This window comes from Scyliorhinus torazame, chromosome 1 (assembly GCF_047496885.1).
Source record: "Scyliorhinus torazame isolate Kashiwa2021f chromosome 1, sScyTor2.1, whole genome shotgun sequence".
Taxonomy (NCBI): Eukaryota; Metazoa; Chordata; class Chondrichthyes; order Carcharhiniformes; family Scyliorhinidae; genus Scyliorhinus; species Scyliorhinus torazame.
The window spans coordinates 11081039-11100796 of record NC_092707.1 but is presented as its reverse complement, the minus strand read 5'-3'; the positions used below and the strand labels follow the sequence as shown (position 1 = coordinate 11100796).

At 47.6% G+C, this 19758-nt stretch overlaps 1 protein-coding gene and 1 non-coding gene across 12 annotated transcripts in view; both read right to left on the bottom strand.

Annotated features, from left to right (window-relative positions):
• ep400 (E1A binding protein p400) overlaps positions 1 to 19758 on the bottom strand; it is a 211536-nt gene that overhangs the window by 68760 nt on the left and 123018 nt on the right. For all 11 annotated transcript variants that reach the window (XM_072466267.1, XM_072466655.1, XM_072466501.1 and 8 more), the window contains 3 exons: positions 7103 to 7305; positions 5695 to 5864; positions 2895 to 3091 (listed from right to left, as the gene is read on the bottom strand). In XM_072466267.1, coding sequence (XP_072322368.1) covers positions 2895 to 3091; positions 5695 to 5864; positions 7103 to 7305 — 570 coding nt within the window. The remainder of the gene's footprint in view (positions 1 to 2894; positions 3092 to 5694; positions 5865 to 7102; positions 7306 to 19758) is intronic.
• Positions 5369 to 5507, bottom strand: LOC140430794 (small nucleolar RNA SNORA49). Its single transcript, XR_011949547.1, has one exon. It is a non-coding gene; the product is annotated as a small nucleolar RNA SNORA49 (small nucleolar RNA).

Sequence of the window (19758 nt, the reverse complement as noted above, 5' to 3'; positions counted from 1 at the left end):
GCCGGGACCCAGGGTAATGCTGCCCGGACCCAGGGTAATGCTGCCGGGACCCAGGGTAACGCTGCCGGGACCCAGGGTAACGCTGCCGGGACCCAGGGTAACGCTGCCGGGACCCAGGGTAACGCTGCCCGGACCCAGGGTAATGCTGCCGGGACCCAGGGTAATGCTGCCGGGACCCAGGGTAATGCTGCCGGGACCCAGTGTTACGCTGCCCGGACTCAGGGTAATGCTGCCGGGACCCAGGGTAATGCTGCCGGGACCCAGGGTAATGCTGCCGGGACCCAGGGTAATGCTGCCGGGACCCAGGGTAATGCTGCCGGGACCCAGGGTAATGCTGCCGGGACCCAGGGTAATGCTGCCGGGACCCAGGGTAATGCTGCCGGGACTCAGGGTAATGCTGCCGAGACCCAGTGTATTGCTGCCCGGACCCAGGGTAATGCTGCCCGGACCCAGGGTAATGCTGCCGGGACCCGATTCGAATCCCATGGCAGCCGGTGGAATTTACATTCCATATAATATCTGAAATAAATGAAACCATTGTCAATTGCCAGAAAAACCTATCTGGTTCCCTGATGTCCTTCAGAGAATGAAATCTGCCGTCCTTGCCCGGTCGGACCTACACATGACTCCAGACTCCAGCGATGTGGTTGGTGCCCAACTGTAATGAGGGATGGGCATCAGATGCTGGCCCAGCCAACCATGGTCACAACCCATGAAAGAACAACCACCTGGTTTACTCAGTTTAACTTTTAGAAAATATTACACTGATCACTCCCCAGTCCTCCCGCACTCTTATTTTGGTGGAGTGTTTACTTAGAGAACTGTAGTTAATGCACTTCAACAGTAATTAATTTGGCAAGAAGGTATTTAGACACAAGGGGCTGGATTCTCCGTTTGGCGACGCCAAAATTGCATTCGGCGAGAGAATCAAAGTTCCTGGCCAAATCGGGGGTGGCGCGCTTTTGCGAAGCTCCATCACGTATCGACGGCCTCAGGACATTGCCCTGACATTGCACCCTGATGCTGTGCCCCTGGACCTGCCGAGTTCCCGACGGCGTCGGTCGCGTGTGGTCTCATCCATTTGCAACTCGGCGAGGCGGCGGCAGACTCAGTCCAGTGCCACCAGTCTGTATTACAGAGATAATCGTGTGTTTTTTTGCACACCACTCAATAGCCAATTAGGCAGGGACATGGAAAATTAGCATGACAAATTGGGGGAGGCCAATCCGCGGGCAGGGGGGGCTTCATCAGGGGTTGGGGGCACTGGTGGGGAGTGGTCCGGGGCTTGCGAGGCGGCCGAAGGGGGGGGGGGGGGGGGGGGGGGGTGACTATTTTACGGGCCGGGTCAACGAGCAGCCAGCACCATGTAGCACGGCACGGTCGCTGCAGGCCCCCGCCGTGCGCACGCGCGGCCACAGGCCCGGCAATTCTCCGTGTCGTACCGGCAGCTAGAGCCAGGTGCTCTATGGACATAGCCTCAGAATCGGAGAATCCAGCCCAAAATGCTGTATCAATTGCAAGTTCACTTTATATCACAAACAATTATGCATTTAAAATTTGATATTTTGCTTTATTGTGAAGCAGCTTCATATTTTTAGCACAAGAGTAAGTTCAACACTATAATGAACGTCTTCACTCTGCATAAAGTTCTCCCTCAAAAAGCAGGTTAGTAAAAGAAGTTAAAGATTGCATTACAGTAAAGGAAGTGGCTTGCAAGGATGCCAGAAAAAGTGGTAAGCCGGAGGATGGGGGGCAATTTAGAACCTAGCAAGAGAGGACCAAGAAACCGATGAACGGAAAAGAGAATATGAATACAAACAAGCGAGGAACATAAAGGTCGACGATAAGTTTCTTTCGGTATGTGGAAAGGAAAAAAGGGTAGCAAGGACAAATGTGGGTCACTGCAGGTGGGGCCAATTTATAGTGGAGATAAGGGAAATGGCACAGAAACTAAACAGTTACTTTGCATCTACCTTTACGGAAGATACTGAAATCTCCCAGAAATATTAGGTACCTGTGAAATAGAGGAACTAAAATAAATTAGTATTAGTAAAGAGTTAGTATTTGAAACGTTAACTGAATTGAAGGTTGATAAATCAATCCCCTGGTCCTGATGAGCTCCATCCCAGAATGAGGAAGGAGGTGGCTAGGGTGAATGCATTGGTGATTATCGTTTAAAATTCTATAGATCGTGGAAGGTTCCTGCAGACTGGAAAGTAGCAAACCCCACTATTTAAAGAAGGAGCTAGAGGAAGAATGGAGAACTACAGACCTGTTAGTCGGACATTAGCAGTAAGGAAAATGTTGGAATCTAGGATGTGACAGCTGCACATCGGGTAAAATTGGGCCGAGTCAACAGGGATTTATGAAACGGAAATCATGTTTAACAAAGTTTTTTTGAGGATGTTACTTGTGACATAGATAAAGTAGAGTCACTGGATGTGGTATATTTGGATTTTCAGAAGACTTTAGATAATGTTCCACACAAGAGCTTAGTAAATTAAATCACAGCGCCTGGGATTGGGAGAAACATATGAATAGGAATTGAGAATTGGTTAATAGACGGAAAACAGAGTGTAAGACCATAAGACATAGGAGCAGAATTAGGCCACTCGGCCCATCGAGTCTGCTCCGCCATTCAATCATGCCTGATATTTTTCTCATCCCCATTCTCCTGCCTTTTCCCCATAACCCCTGATCCCCTTATTAATCAAGAACCTATCTATCTCTATGAATTGTTAAGATCTGGCTGCCCAATCTGAAAAGAATTGCCGATACAATCCAGGTTGTCACAAAGGCTCGGTCTAATTAATGCAAGCTCGAAACATAACAAATGTAGTGATACAGTGCATATTCTTCACATTATTAAAACAAGTGTAATTTCTGCACAATACCTGTATATATGGATATCTTTACACTTTCCAATTCTGTCACACCATTCCTGGACTTGTGAATCCAGGGTTGGGTTCAAGTCACTGTCATACACGATGACAGTATCGGCATCGATCAGATTAACCCCTGCAGCACCACCTCGGGTGGAAAGAATGGCACAGAAGATGCGCTTATCTGTATTAAAAAGTTTCATCAGTGCCTGTGAATAGAACGTTCACAAGGATTAGATAGCCTCTCACACACAAATACTACATACACACAAATACCACGACGTAGAGATGCCATGCTGGACTGTGGTGGACTCAGTAAGAAGTCTCACAACACCAGGTTAAAATCCAGCAGGTTTATTTGAAATCACAAGCTTTTGGAGCGCTGCTCCTTGAACCTGGTGTTGTGAGACTTCTTACTGTACACAAATACCACACATACAATAAAAATACAAGTTACTGTTGAGGTGCCTCGAGCTGTGCACTCTGCTGGGTGTACGAGGTTGCAGAACTGACCTTAAATCTTACTTTTCATTTGGATTTGATTTATTGTCACATGTAAAGAGGTACAGTGTAAAGTATTGTTCTGCATACAGTCCAGACAGATTGTTTCATACAAGAAGAAACATAGGATATACATAAATACACAATGTAAATACATAAACAAGACATTGGGAGTGTACTACGGAGTGTAGTACTATTCAGTAGAGAAGATGTGTGGAGAGATCAGTTCAGTCCATAAGAGGGTCATTCAGGAGTCTGGTAACAGTGGGGAAGAAGCTGTTTTTGAATCGGTTCGTGCGTGTTCTCAGACTTTTGTATCTCCTGCCCGATGGAAGAAGTTGGAAGAGAGAATAACCCGGGTGGGAGGGATCTTTATGCTGCCTGCTTTCCCCAGGCAGCGGGAGGTGTAGACAGAGTGTAGACAGATGTGTTCACAACTCTCTGTAGTTTCTTACGGTCTTGGGCCGAGCAGTTGCCATACCAGGCTGTGGTGCAGCCAGATAGGATCATTTCCATGGTGCATCTGTAAAAGTTGGTAAGAGTCAGTGTGGTCATGCTGAATATCCTTAGTTTCCTGAGGAAGTACAGGCGCTGTTGTGCTTTCTTGGTCGTAGCGTCGACATGGGTGGACCAGGACAGAATTTTTGAGATGTGCACCCCTAGGAATGTGAACTGTCAATAATCTCTATCTCGGCACCATTGATGCAGACAGTGTGTATGATACTGTGCTTTCTGAAGTCAATGACCAGCCCCTTAGGTTTGCTGACGTTGAGGGAGATTGTTGTCGTTACACCACGTCTCTGTGGTAGCATGCACTATGGGCAGCAAGGTAGCACAGTGGGTAGCACTGTTGCTTTACAGCGCCAGGGTCCCAGGTTCGATTCCCGGCTTGGGTCATTTTCTGTGCGGAGTCTACACGTTCTCCCCATGCCTGGGTGGGCTTCCTCCAGATGCTCTGGTTTCCTCTCACAAGTCCCAAAAGACGTGCTGTTAGGTGAATTGGACATTCTGAATTCTCCCTGTGTACCTGAACAGGTGCCGGAGTGTGGCGACTAGGGGTTTTTCACAGTGACTTCATTGCAGTGTTAGTGTAAGCCTACTTGTGACAATAAAGATTATTATTACTAGGTTCTCTATTTCCCTCCTCTACTGACTCGAGATCCAACCCAGTACGGTCGTGTCATTAGCAAACTTGCAGATGGAGTTGGAGCCAAATTTTGCCACACACTCGTGTGTGCATAGGGAGTATAGTAAGCTTTCACTTTAATTGTTTATACATTAAAAAATATGGATATTTGTTCTTGGGAAGTGTTTTTTTTTTAATTTGTTCATGGGATTTGAGCATCACTGGCTAGGCCAACATCTATTGCCCATCGTACCATCCTCAAGATGCATTTCCAAGCAAGGATGATGTGGCGCTTGGAAGGGGAAATTGCAGGTGGTGTTCCCATGCATCTGCTGTTCTTGTTCTTCTCAGTGGTATAGTTCATGGGTTTAGAAGGTGCTGTCGAAGGAGCCTTGATGAGTTGCTGCAGTGCACACACTGCTGTAGCTGTTCGTCCATTGTGGAGGGAGTGAATGTTTACGGTGGTGGATGGAGTGCTTTGTTCTGGATGGTGTCGAGCCTCTTGAGTGTTGTTGGAGCCGCATTCATCCAGGCAAGTGGCGAGAATGCCATCACACTCCTGACTTGTGCCTCGCAGGCGGTGGACAGACTTTGGAGAGTCAGGAGGCATGTTCCTCGCTGCAGAATTCCCATCGTCTATCCTGCTCTTCTAGCCACAGGATTTATCCGGCTAGTCCAGTTCAGTTTCTGGTCACTGTCCAGAATAATAGGAACAAGGTAACCTTGATTGCCACATCCCTAAATGCTCAGGCCGACTCGGAGACTGGAGTCAAGTATACGCAGACGAGACCCAGCATGGGCACAATGGCCTCCTTCTGCGATGTAAACATTCTATGATTCTACGTCTGTGCATTAAACTGTTGTCAGCCCATTCTGTAGGCCCCAGAGAATATGATATTAATTCCTGCTGGGGAGGGAAGAAGGCATTTTAATCTACCCCCAGGACAATGACAGTGCACAGTACGGGGTTTACTGTGCCTGCAGTAAGGATGGGGGAAAACTGCATCAGCCACATAAAAGAATGGTACCACAAGCCATTAAACCTGAACAACATTAGATAATATTAAAAACAGACTGGAATTTTATATATACACATACGTATATATAATATACACACACACACACACACACACACACACACTCACACACATTTAGTCTATATATAATACTTTTTTTTAAACTTACCTGTCGTTGATTAAGATGAACATTACCATCAACTCTCACAAAAGCAAAACTGTGGTAATCCAGAAAACTCTCCAGAATATCCAGCATTTGGACCATCTGTGTGAATATCAACACCCGGCGTCTTTCTGATTTCAGTTTGTGAAGTAAAACAGCCAGTGCTTCCAATTTCCCTGAGTAAAGATTAATCAAAACAAAAGTTCAACCTGGCAATTGATCGCATTTCAATCTGGTGACCGACTTCCCCAATAAAACCGAAAGAGAGGAACTAAAAACCAGGGGATATTTTCGAACCTTCCCTAGAAACCGGCATGAGGTCGGCACAACGCAGTTAAGACATTTTGCCTCCCGTCTTCTGTCCCTGAGACTCGATGACAATGGCCTGAGCAGGACTGCAACTGAGGATTTTCCCCATCAGGAAAACGCAGTCCCGATAACCAAGAGATGAGGCTGCTCAACAGGAGCTCAGAAGAGCAGGAGCCCGCCAGGGAAAGTGCAGACCTCCTCAGCCCGGAACTCTGCCGTCTTCCCAAAGTAGGGACCCTCTCCCCAGAGCCCTGCACTAACCCCATCCTGTTGCTATAATGGATGGGCGGATGCTGCCTGTCGACATCCTCAGTCGTTTCGGGGTTCCTCCAATTCATGCCTCTGCAGCATCCCAGAGTTTAATCTTTGAACTTTGCTCACCTGTCTTAAACAACTCACGTGGTTCAGTGTCAAAAAACAAGATTATTATATATATTTTTTTTAAACTGAAGCACCCGTAGGATTGTTTCACCATGTTAAAGGCACCATATAAATGCCAGCTGTTGGTGGATATTAGCCAGCAGTATATTAAGAAGTGAAACCCATTAAAATCGACTGGCTTCCCAATCTTATTGGTTGGCTGTTTGCCAAGTTGCTCTTCTGCCTTCAAGCTAAAGGGATGATCCTTTAAAACAGAGATGAGGAGGAATTTCTTCAGCCAGAGGGGGGTGAATCTGTGGAACTCTTTGCCGCAGAAGGCTGTGGAGGCCAAATCACTGAGTGTCTTCAAGACAGAGATAGATAGGTTCCTGATTAATACGGGGATCAGGGGTTATGGGGAGAAGGCAGGAGAATGGGGATGAGAAAATATCAGCCATGATTGAATGGCTGAGCAGACTCGATGGGCCAAGTGGCCTAATTCTGCTCCTATGTCTTACTGTCTTCTGAGTTTAAAATCTGCCAAGTCCCTCATTCCTTAAAATGCGGCTTTCTCACCTGACTGTTAATAAACTGGATATTTAAGACAAAAAGGAAGAGTGTGTAGCAAGGCGTGGAATGACAGCGCCATCACGAATTCCAGAGAATGTCATTGTCTATACAACAACAACAACAACAAAAAAAAAAATCACATTTCAGAAGAGAGAATGTCCTCTATTTTACTAACCTGAGTCAAACTGCACAAGCCTCGGGTCAATTAACTGTACCATAGTTGTCGACGTAACCTGCTGCAATTGTTGCGAGTACGGAGCCAGCTCCTTTTTAAGATTGGATTTAAATAGCCGCATGCGGTGCGTGTAAGAAGGTGGTGGGTTAAACGTGTACAGAATTGGCGGAGGCGCCACTACATTTGGAACAACACAGTGAACCCTGTGGAAAAGGCATAACACTTCTTAATACAAGTTTCAATGCAAAAAAAAAAAAAAAACTGAGACTACCCTCAATGGAAAGGAAAAATGAACTTGCCACATTTCAAATAGAGACAACAACTTCTTTTGAAAGAATGCGCCTTCAGAAAAATTATAAAACAATGGTTTGGATTTACAAATGCCCCTGGGGGCGAGGCAGGGAGCAGGCACGATAGGGAACCAGCAAACTGCTCCCCTTACTGGGCTATTAAACTCTTTCAGGTCTGGTGCATTTTAGTGCCCAGCTGTTGGGTTCATTGGGGGGGGGCATTCAAAATGTTATTTTTATTTGTTAATACCGCAAGTTTAACGGGACAACCGACACCAGATCCCGCGCTGTACAATAATCATTTTCCAACTCCTGATATTCTCAGGAGCCACCTGCTATAATCATCAAGGCCGTTGGAGCCCCCAACATAGGTGCTGCCTGCCTTTCCCACTGCCATCTCTCCTGGGAGCAGGCAGCTCCCATCTCCTGCTTCTTCTAGCACCACCACCTGGGCCCTGAGCTCACTTCGAGGGGAGGCGGTGGCCTCGAGGGGGGGGGGCGGTGGCCTCGAGGGGGGGCGGTGGCCTCGAGGGGGGGCGGTGGCCTCGAGGGGGGGCGGTGGCCTCGAGGGGGGGGCGGTGGCCTCGAGGGGGGGGGTGGCCTCGAGGGGGGGCGGTGGCCTCGAGGGGGGGCGGTGGCCTCGACGGGGGGGCGGTGGCCTCGACGGGGGGGGCGGTGGCCTCGACGGGGGGGGGCGGTGGCCTCGACGGGGGGGGCGGTGGCCTCGACGGGGGGGCGGTGGCCTCGACGGGGGGGCGGTGGCCTCGAGGGGGGGCGGTGGCCTCGAGGGGGGGCGGTGGCCTCGACGGGGGGCGGTGGCCTCGAGGGGGGGCGGTGGCCTCGAGGGGGGGCGGTGGCCTCGAGGGGGGGCGGTGGCCTCGAGGGGGGGCGGTGGCCTCGAGGGGGGGCGGTGGCCTCGAGGGGGGGGCGGTGGCCTCGAGGGGGGGCGGTGGCCTCGAGGGGGGGCGGTGGCCTCGAGGGGGGGCGGTGGCCTCGAGGGGGGGCGGTGGCCTCGAGGGGGGGCGGTGGCCTCGAGGGGGGGCGGTGGCCTCGAGGGGGGGCTGTGGCCTCGAGGGGGGGCTGTGGCCTCGAGGGGGGGCTGTGGCCTCGAGGGGGGGCGGTGGCCTCGAGAGAAGGCGTTGGCACAATGGTATTGTCGATGGATACTAATCCAGGGACCTAGAGTAGTGCTCCGGGGACCCAGTTCAAAATCCCACCACGGCAGATGGTAGAACGTGAATTCAATCTGGAATTAAAAATCTAATGTTGACCATGAAACCATTGTCGACTGTCATAAAACATCATCCTGTTTACTGATGTCCCTTTCGGGAAGGAAATCTGCCGTCCTTATCTGGTTTAGCCTACATGTGACCTGTGGTTGACTTTTGAAATGGCGTAGGAAGCCATTGAGTTCAACAGCAATTAGGGATGGGTAATAATTGCTGGCGAGCCAGCAATGCCCACATCCAGTAAATCGTAGAATCTCTACAGTGCAGAAGGAGGCCATTTGGCCCATCGAGTCTGCACTGACCCTCTGATGGAGCACTCTACCTAGGCCCATAGTCCCACCTAATCTTTGGACACTAAGGGGCAATTTAGCTTGGTCAATCCACCTAACCTGCACGTCTTTGGACTGTGGGACGAAACCGGAGCACCCGGAGGAAACCCACGCACACACGGGGAGGACGTGCAGACTCCACACAGACAGTGACCCGAGGCTGGAATTGAAACCGGGACCCTGGCGCTGTGAGGCAGCAGTGCTAACCACTGTGCCACAGTACCGCCCCAAATGAATAAAGAAAAGCCTAATTTGAATTTCAAAATAGTGTCACAAAAGGGATATGGGGTTGGCACCTGGATTCCTTTTGCTTCTCAATCGCACCGAGAGAATCCAGCCCAATAACACTCAAGACCGAGAATTTGTTGACTGAAATTGAACTTTAGCATCCTTGGTCTATGTATGCAGATATGTAAACACTCAGGAAATACACCTACAGTTAACAATTATTCAACTTCAGGTGAAACGTTTCAGTTTCTAATGCACATCTACATTTGTAGCTAAGATGCTGTATTCATTAGGCTAAATAATCGGCTGGTTTTCCAGCACAGTGCAAAGGAGGTGAACATTAACTGTTCAGTCAAGAACATTGGCTGACTTTGATTGAAGAGGAGGCATTTTTCCTGGTAACATTCATACCTCAACCAACAACCAGCAAAACCAATTCACTGGCCATTCATCTAAATTTTTCATTTGTGGGGTCTTGCTATGCGCAAGAATGGCTGCCTGCATTCTCCGACACAAACCACAATACAAAAGTAATTATTTGGCAGTGAAGGAACCTGAGGCCATGCTGACACAGGTTAAGAGGCTACATACAAATAGAACATAGAACATTACAGCTCAGTGCAGGCCCTTCGGCCCTCGATGTTGCGCCGACCTACAGTTCCTTTCTCCCGGTTATGGCTGTTTTTGAGTTTTGGGTTATGATTTTTACCTGAATTTACTTGCTTTCTACACATCTGTAAATAACAAAACAATGGAAAGTTAAATGATGATTATTCCTGAAATTGGAGAAATACAGCCAGGGTGTGAAGTAGTCTTCAGCATTATGACTGGAGAAAACAATTTTTAAAATTCCAACCTTTCGGCCACACCATTAGTTTTTGCAGCAAGAATTTAAAAAGTACTGCGGTTTCACCTACATATCCTCTACCAAACCCAAAAATCTTCACAGAGCATCGTGAATAAAAACTCAGCACATTGTTGCATCCAAACCCCTCCACGGCACTGCCTGCTCCATCTCTGTAACCAGCCCAACAATCCTCCGAGCTCAGGCGCTACTCCAATTCAGGCCTCTTGAGCATCCCCGATTTCCTTCGCTCCACCTTTGGTGGCCATGCCTTCAGCTGCCTGGGCCCTAAAGCTCTGGAATTCCTTCTCCAAATCTCTCTGCCTCTTTGCGCTCCTTTAAGATGTTCAGTAAAATAGGGGCTGGTTTAGCACAGGGCTAAAGAGCTGGCTTTTAAAGCAGACCAAGGCAGGCCAGCAGCACGGTTCAATTCCCGGAACAGGCACCAGAATGTGGCGACTAGGGGCTTTTCACAGTAACTTCATTTGAAGCTGACTGGTGACAAAAGTAATTTTCATTTTCATTTCTTTGTCCAAGCTTTTGGTTATTTAGCCCAATATCTCATTCAAACTGTTACATTTTGTGTCGGATAAAGACAATTAGGGTGTATTACTGTATCTATAAATGAGAATTGTTTTGGGCTGCTGAAGCAGGCCTACAGGCTGTGACAGGTTACAGAGCAATCCGTTGCCTCCTCGTTCAAGAATTTCTCCAAAGCTTTATGCTTCCAGTCACTAGCAGACTTCATTTCAGGTCATCATAATTTTTGTTTTGTTTTTTGTATTAAAATTCAATATGAAACCTGCCTTCAACCACCCCTCTGACCCCCCCTCCCCCCCCTCCATCCCACTACCATTATCCCCTCCCATCCCTCCTACCCATCTATTTTCAAACTGCTTCAGCCTTTGCACAGACCATGCATAATCCAACACCCCCCCAATGGTCTGCTATGAAAAGTGGTCACCAGGTCCAATCAATTTGTAGCTGCTGGGGCAGTATGAGACCATTGGTCCAAGTAGCCTCTCCTTCCAAATCACTCATCAGCTTCCTCCCTGTGATTCTGGACCCAATAAACATGCACCTCTTTATCCTGGAATCCAACCAGCCCTTGTTTAAATCCTAAACATAATAATCGCTTATTGTCACAAGTAGGTTTCAATGAAGTTACTGTGAAAAGCCCCTACTCGCCACATTCCGGCGCCTGTTCGGGGAGGCTGGTACGGGAATTTAACCCGCGCTGCTGGCATTGTTCTACATTGCAAGCCAGCTAATTAGCCCACTGTGCTAAACCAGCCCCTAAACCTGCCATGGTTTCTAATCCATCGCCCTCGTTGCCCATCTGCGGCAGAATTCTACCACCTTATTGTTCAGAATTATAGGATTTAAAGTGCAGAAGGAGGCCATTTGGCCCATTGAGTCTACACCAGCCCCTGAAAGAGCCTACCTAAGCCTATCCTCCATCCTATCCCCGTAACCCAGCAACCCCACCTAACCTTTGGACACTATGGAGCAATTTATCATGACCAATCCACCCAACCTGCATTGGACTGTGGGAGGAAACCGGAGCACCCGGAGGAAACCCACGCAGACACGGGGAGAAAGTGCAGACTCCGCACAAGACAGTGAGCCAAGTCGGGAATCGAACCCAGGTCCCAGGCGTGGTGAGGCAACAGAGCTAACCACTGTGCCATCGTGCTGTCCAAACATTAACTAAAATTCCTATTTTCCCACAACACTCAGTGCAAACTGTGCCTTGCCATGCTCAAATCTTCAATTTGTAAAGGGCTTTTCTGGACCCAAATTTCCCCATAGTTCCCTTCCCCAACACAGAATAAAATCCCACATGGAAATGCCATTTGAGACAGAGGTGCATGGTTTCGAGCACCAGTCCAGGACTGGAGCATGTAATCCAAGTCAATGTTTGATTAAAAAACAAAGAATGACTAAAAAAGATAAAGGGGGGCAGGGGAGAGAAATGAAGAGAATGAGAGAAAGCTATCTAGAAATACTGGATCAGATAGTAAGGGTTCCTACAGGCACTAAAGAAAGAAAAATAAACTAAAGTGAGTGCTGGTCTGCCAGAGAGTGTGTCTGGAGAATTAATAATGGAAAATAAAATGGTAGAATAAACTGAACAGATATTTTGTGCCCGTCTTTACTGTGGAAGATACAAATAACATCCCAGAATTAATTGCAAATCAGGTGGTGAAAGGGAGGGAGGAACCTAAAACAATTACAATCACCAAAGAAAGGGTCCTGAAAAATTATTAGAATTCAAGGCCCAGGTTCCCAGGTCCTGATGGACTTCAATCGAGGGTCTTAAAATAATTGGCTGTTGAGATAGTAAATGTAATGCGGTGGCACAGTGCTCAGCACTGCTGCCTCACAGCGCCAGGGACCTTGGTTGCGGCCTTGGGACTGTCTGTGTGGAGTCTGCACGTCCTCCCCGTGTCTGCGTGGGTTTCCTCCGGGTGCTCCAGTTTCCTCCCACAGTCCAAAGATGTGCAGATTAGGTGGATTGGTCCTTAGTGTCCAAGGATGTCAGATTAGGTTACGGGGATAAAGCGGGGTGGGCGGGGCAGTGAACATCAGGTACAGTATTCTTTCTGAGGGTCAGTGCAGGCCCGATGGGCCGAATGGCCTACTTCTGCAGTGTAGAGGTTCTATGATTCGTTTTAATGTTCCAATATTTCCTAGATTCTGGAAAGGTTCCAACGTAATGGAAAATAGCGTGTGTACTCCTCCATTCAAGGATAGAGGGAGACAGAAAACAAGAAACTATAGGCTGGTTATCTTACCATCTGTGTTAGGGAAATAATAATAACAATAATCTTTATTGTCACAAGTAGGCTTACATTAACACTGCAATGAAGTTACTGTGAAAAGCCCCTAGTTATCACATTCCGACGCCTGTTCGGGTACACGGAGGGAGAATTCAGAATGTCAAATTCACCTAACAGCACGTCTTTTGAGACGTGTGGGAGGAAACTGGTGCACCCGGAGGAAACCGGGGACAAAGTGCAAACTCCGCACAGACAGTGACCCAAGCCGGGAATCAAACCTGGGATCCTGGAGCTGTGAAGCAACAGTGCTACCGTGCCCCCTCCCCCTTGTGCTACTGTGCCCCCCCCCCCCCCCCCGGGTGGATAATGGGGAACTGGTAGATGTTGTGTACTTGGAAGGCATTTAACATGGTGTCACTTCATAGGTTACTATACAAAATAAGAGCGCATGGTATGGAGAGGGGTTGACATATTAGCATGGATAGAGGATTGATTAGCTAACAGAAAACATAACAGTGTGCATAAATGGGTCGCTTTCAGGTTGGCAAGCTATAACGAGTGGAGTGTCACAGGAATCAGCGTTGCCACCTCAACTGTGCACAATCTATATCAAGGACTAGGATGAAGGGACCGAATGTATAGTTGCTAAATTTGCTGATGCACAAAGATAGGTCGGGCAGTAAGTTACGAGGACATAAGGAAGCTACAATAAGATACAAGTTATAAAATGTCAAAAATTTGGCAGATGGCGTATAATGAGGGAAAATGCAAACTTGTCCACTTTGGTAGGAATAATAGGTAAACAGCATCTCATTTAAATAGAGAGACACTGCAAACCTCTGTGGTACAGAGGGATCTGGGTGTCCTGGTACATGAATTACAAAACGTTAGTTTGCAGATACAGTAAGCGAATAGGAAGACAAATGGAAAGTTGTTGTTTATTGCAAGCGATTGGAATATAAAAGTAGGGATACCTTTACAGTTGTACAGGGCATTGATGAGACCACATTTCAAGTACTGTGTATAGTTTTGATCTCCTTAAGAAAGGGCATAACTGCATTAGAGGCAGTTCAGAGGAAGCTCAGTTGTATGATCCCTGGGATAAAGGAGTTATTCAACAAAGAGGAAATTAATGGGATTGAAGGCGGACAAATCTCCAGGGCCTGATAATCTTCATCCCAGAGTACTTAAGGAAGTTGACCTAGAAATAGTTGACCTAGATCTATTGTTGGTCATTTCCCAAAATTCTTTGGACTCTGGAATGGTTCCTACAGATTGGAGGGTAACGAATGTAACCCTGTTATTCAAAAAGGGAGGTAGAGAGAAAACTATAGACCAGTGAGCCTAACGCAGTAGTAGGGTAGTTACTGGAGTCCATTATCAAGGATTTGAAAGTACAGCATTTGGAAAGCAGTGTGTAATCAGACAAAGTCAGCATTGATTTACGAAAGGAAAATCATGCTTGACAAATCTACCAGAATTCTTTGAAGTTGTAATTAGTAGAGTTGACCAGGGAGAACCGGTGGATGCGGTTTATTTAGACTTTCAGAAGGCTTTCGACAAGGTCTCACATGGCAGATTAATATGTAACGTTAAAGTGCATGGGATTACGGTAGTGTCTTGAGATGGATAGAAAGCTGGTCAGCAGACAGGAACTGCTGACCAGAAAATGTTGGAAATGGGCCTTTCTCTGGTTGACAGGCAGTGACTGGTGAGGTACCGCAGGGACTAGGATGCTAGGACCCTAACTGTTCACATTATGTATGAATGATTTGGGTGAGGGAGCTAAACGTATTATCTCCAAATTTGCAGAAGATACAAAGTTGGGTGGGAGGGGGAGCTGTGAGGAGTTAGAAATGCTTCAGTGTGATTTGGACAGGCTGAGTGAGCGGCCCCTTGCATGGCAGATGCAGTATAACGTGGATAAATGTGAGGTTACCCACTTCGGAAGCAAAAATAGGAAGGCAGATTATTATTTGTATGGGTGTAAATCGAGAGAGGTGGATACTCAGCGAGACCTTGGTGTCCTCGTGCATCAGTGGCTGTGCAGGTACAGCAGGCAGTAAAGAAGGCAAATGATATGCTGGCCTTCACAGCGAGAGGATTGGAGTGTGGGAATATTTTACTGCAATTGTATAGGGCATTGGTGAGGCCGCACCTAGAGTAGTGTGTGCAGTTTTGGTGCCCTTTTTGGAGGAAGGATGTTCTTGCTATGGAGGGAGTGTCGCGAAGGTTTACCAGGTTGATTCCTGGGATGGCGGGACTGTCATATGAGGCGAGACCATGTCGGTCAGGATTATATTTATTGGAGTTTAGAAGAGTGAAAAGGGATTTCATAGAAACTTACAAAATAATTTGTACCCAATAATTTTTTTTCCAATTTTTAAAAACAATTAATTTAGAGTACCCAATTATTTTTTTTCCCCAATTAAGGGCACTTTAGTGTCGCTAATCCACCTAATCTGCACATTTTTGGGTTGTGATGGGGAGAATGTGCACACTCCATACAGGCAGTGACCCAGGGCCAGTCTCGAACCCACCGTAGGCAGCAGTGCTAACCACTGCGCCGCCCTTGCTTACGAAATTCTAACAGGATTGGACAGGGTAGATTCAGATAGAATGGTGGGGGTGTCCAGAATTAAGGGTCATAGTTTGAGGGTAAGGGGTAAACATTTTAGGACTAAGGTGAGGAGAAATTTCTTCACCCAGAGACGGTGAATCTGTGGAATTCACTCCCACAGAAAGTAGTTGAGGCCAAAACGTTGTGTAATTTCAAGAAGGAATTAGATACAGCTCTTGGGGCTCAAGGGATCACGGGATTTAACTTGATGATCATAATGAATGGCGGAGCAGGCTTGAAGGGCCGAAAGACTTCTTTCTGCTTCTATTTTCGATGTTTCTTTGGACAGGTTGAGGCTGTGTCCATTGGAGTTTAGAAGCATGAGAGGTGACCTTATTGAAACACAAGATCCCGAGGAGACTTGACAGGGCGAATGCTGAAGGGATATTTCTCTTTCTGGGAGAGCCTAAAACCAGGGACTGCCGTTTAAAGGGCTCTCTCATTTAAGACAGGAGGGGAAATCTTTGGAATTATCTTCTCCAGAGTGTGGTGAAGGAGCGATCACTGATTATTTTTTTAAATTATCAATTTAGAGTACCCAATTAATTTCTTCCAATTAAGGGGCAATTTAGCGTGGCCAATCCACCTACCCTGCACATCTTTGGGTTGTGGGGGTGAGACCCACGTAAACACGGGGAGAATGTGCAAACTCCATACGGACAGTGACCCAGAGCCGGGATCGAACCTGGGACCTCAGTGCTGTGAGGCAGCAGTGCTAACCACTGCTCCACCGTGCTGCCCTTCACTGGTTATTTTAAGGCAGAGTTAGATAGAATCTTGACTAACAAGAGAGTCAAAGATCACTGGGGGAATGCGGGGAAAATGGAGTTGAGACCACAATCAGCCATAGAGTCCGAATCATAGAGTCATACAGCACAGAAACAGGCCCTTCGGCCCACCATGTCTATGCTGACCATCAAATACCAATCTACATTAATCCCATTTACCAGCACTTGGTCCATATTCTATTCTGTCTTGGCGATTTAAGTGCTCATTCAGATGATTCGTAAATGTTGCGAGAGTACCTGCCTCCACCACCCTCTCAGGTAGCACGTTCCAAATTCCCACCACCCTCTCAGGTAGCGCGTTCCAAATTCCCACCACCCTCTCAGGTAGCGCGTTCCAAATTCCCACCACCCTCTCAGGTAGCGCGTTCCAAATTCCCACCACCCTCTCAGGTAGCGCGTTCCAAATTCCCACCACCCTCTCAGGTAGCGCGTTCTAAATTCCCACCACCCTCTCAGGTAGCGCGTTCCAAATTCCCACCACCCTCTCAGGTAGCGCGTTCCAAATTCCCACCACCCTCTCAGGTAGCGCGTTCCAAATTCCCACCACCCTCTCAGGTAGCGCGTTCCAAATTCCCACCACCCTCTGGGTGAAACAATGTTTCCACAGGTCCCCTCTGAACCACTTATTCCTCACCTTAAACGTATGCCCTCTGGTCTTAGACGCCTCTACCACGGGAAAAAGATTCTTATGATCTACCCTATCTATGCCGCTCATCATTTTGTATTCCTCGATTAGATCCCTCCCCTCCCCACCACCACCACCACCACCAGCAGCCTCCTCTGCACCAGGGAAAACAAACCCAACCTTTCCAATCTCTCTTCAAAGCGGAATCTTTCCATCCCAGGCAACATCCTAGTGAATCTCCTCTCCACCCCCTTCAGTAATTACGTCCGTCCAGGACTGCAAACAATATTCCATCTGTGCCTTAACCAATGTTCTGTAAAGTTACACCAAGACCTCTCTCTGCTCCTATATTCTATGCCCCGGCTAATGAAGGCAAAAATTCCGTATGCGTTCTTCATCACCTGTGCTACCAGCGTCAGGGATCGATAAACTTCTACACCAAGTTCCCTTTGTTCCTCAATGCTCCCTAGGGACCTACAGTTCATTGTGTATATCCTACCCGTATTAGACCTCCCAAAATGCATAATCTCATACTTTTCAGGATTAAATTCCATTTGCCACTGCTCTGTCCAACTTGCCAGCTGATCAATATCAGTCTGAAGCCTAAAACAATCATCCTCACTATCAACAACGCACACCAATGTTCACGTCATCTGGAAACTTACTAATTATACCTCCAAGTTGTTAATATGTATAACAACCAGCAAGGGTCCCAGCACCGATCTAATACCTCATCCTCATTGATCTTAGCGTGCTCGAGAACTTCACCACCCCAACTGAAATCTCCACCTACCATGGGCTGAATTCTCTGCCTGGAGGCTTCCCGACGGCGCAGGGCTGTCCCACAATGGGAAACCCCATTGACCAGCCGGTGAAACGGGAGAATCCCGGCAGCGTGCAGCATCAGAAATCTGGTGCGGAGGCCCCATGTCTTTCTCCTTATTGAATACAGATGAGAAATATTCATTTAAGACCTCGCCCACGTCCTCTAGCTGCATGCACAGATTGCCCCTTTGGCCCCTAAGGCTCCACTCTTTCCCTGATCATCCTCTTGATCTTAATATATTTATAAAATATCTTGAGAGTTCCCTTAAACCTATCTGCCAATAATATTTTGTGGCCCCTCTTTACCCTAATTTATTTATTTATTTTTTAAGTTTAAGAGTACCCAATTCATTTTTCCAATTAAGGGGCAATTTAGCGTGGCCAATCCACCTACCCTGAACATCTTTGGGTTGTGGGGACGAAACCTACGCAAACACGGGGAGAATGTGCAAACTCCACACGGACAGTGACCCAGGGCCGGGATTCGAACCCGGGTCCTCGGCGCCGTGAGGCAGCAGTGCTAATCACTGTGCCACCCTGCTGCCCTACCCCAATTTATTTTTTGAGCACCCCCCTACACTCTCTATACTCCTGAAGGGCCTACCCCATTTTTCGTGCTCTACACCTATCATATGCTTCCTTTTTTTTCCTTTATTAAACCCTCGATATCCCTGGACATCCAGGCTTCCCTGGACTTACCACCCTTAGCCTTCACTCTGAGAGAGCACGTTGGCCCTAAACTCTTCACTATTTTACTTTTAAAAGACTCCCACTTTCCAAATTTAGATTTACCCGCAAGTAGCTGCTCCCACTCTACGTTTGCCAGATCCTGTCCAATGATATTGAAATCGGCCTTCCCCCAATTCACACCCTTGATTTCTGGACCATCCTTATCCCTTCCCATAGTGACTTTGAAACTTACAGAGTTAACGTTCACCATCCCCAAAATGCTTGCCCACTGACACTTCAACCACTTGCCCGGCTTCATTTCCTAGGGTTAGGTCTCGCACTTCCCCATCTCGAGTAGGACTATCTACGTACTGGCACATAAAGCCTCCTGAATGCACTTTAAAAAATTCCACCCCATCTAATCCTTTCACACGCCGACGATTCTAGTTAATATTGGCGAAGTTGAAATCCGCTACTACAATAACCCAATCCCTCTCGCACCTCTCTGTGATTTCTATTATCAAACGTGCAATGCCCCCAATCTCTCATATCACACCTGAAACTTCTATACCCTGGAATGTTGAGTTGCCAGTTCTGCCCGTCTTTCAGCCATGTCTCAGTGATTGCAACATCATAATTCCACGTGCTAATCAACGCTGTGTCCATCTGTTTTACCAGATAAGCTCCTTGCATTAAAATAGATGCAATTTAGCCTTCTAATCCCCCCTTGTGCCTCATCCCGTCCATGATTTCGCTGTCTGCTGGACTGACCTAGTTTTTCTTCTATATTTGATTGAACCTGACTCCCAACTGTACATCTACTCTGTGTCCCACCCCCCTGCCAAATTAGTTTAAAATCTCCCCAAAAGCACGGGTTAAGCTCCCAGCAAGGATATTGGACCCATTCCAGTTCAGGTTCAGCCCGTCCAGGTCCCACTTACCCCAGAAACTGTCTCAATGACCCAAAAATCTAAAGCCCTCCCTTTTACACCATCCCTTTAGCCTCCCATCCATCTGACCCATCTTCATATTCCTATACTCAGTTTAACGTGACACTGCAAATAATCCAGAGATTCCAACTGTAGAAGTCCTGCTCTTTAATCCCTACTCCCTAAATTCCTATTGCTTCCCATCATTCCTTTTTCTACCCATGTCGCTCGTACCCACGTGCAACACGACCACTGGCTACTTACCAACCCCCTTCAGAATGCCCTGCGGTCGCTCTGAGGCATCCCTGATCCTGGCACCAGGGAGGCAACATACCATTTGACAGTCTCGCGGCCGCAGAAACGCCTGTCGGCTCCCCTTACAATTGAGTCCCCCACCACTGAAACTCTCCCAGTCTTTTTCTCCCCGTGTTGTGTTCCCATGATCTTACCAAATGATGGGAGCTGACCTCGAGGGGCTGAATAACCCATCCCTGCTC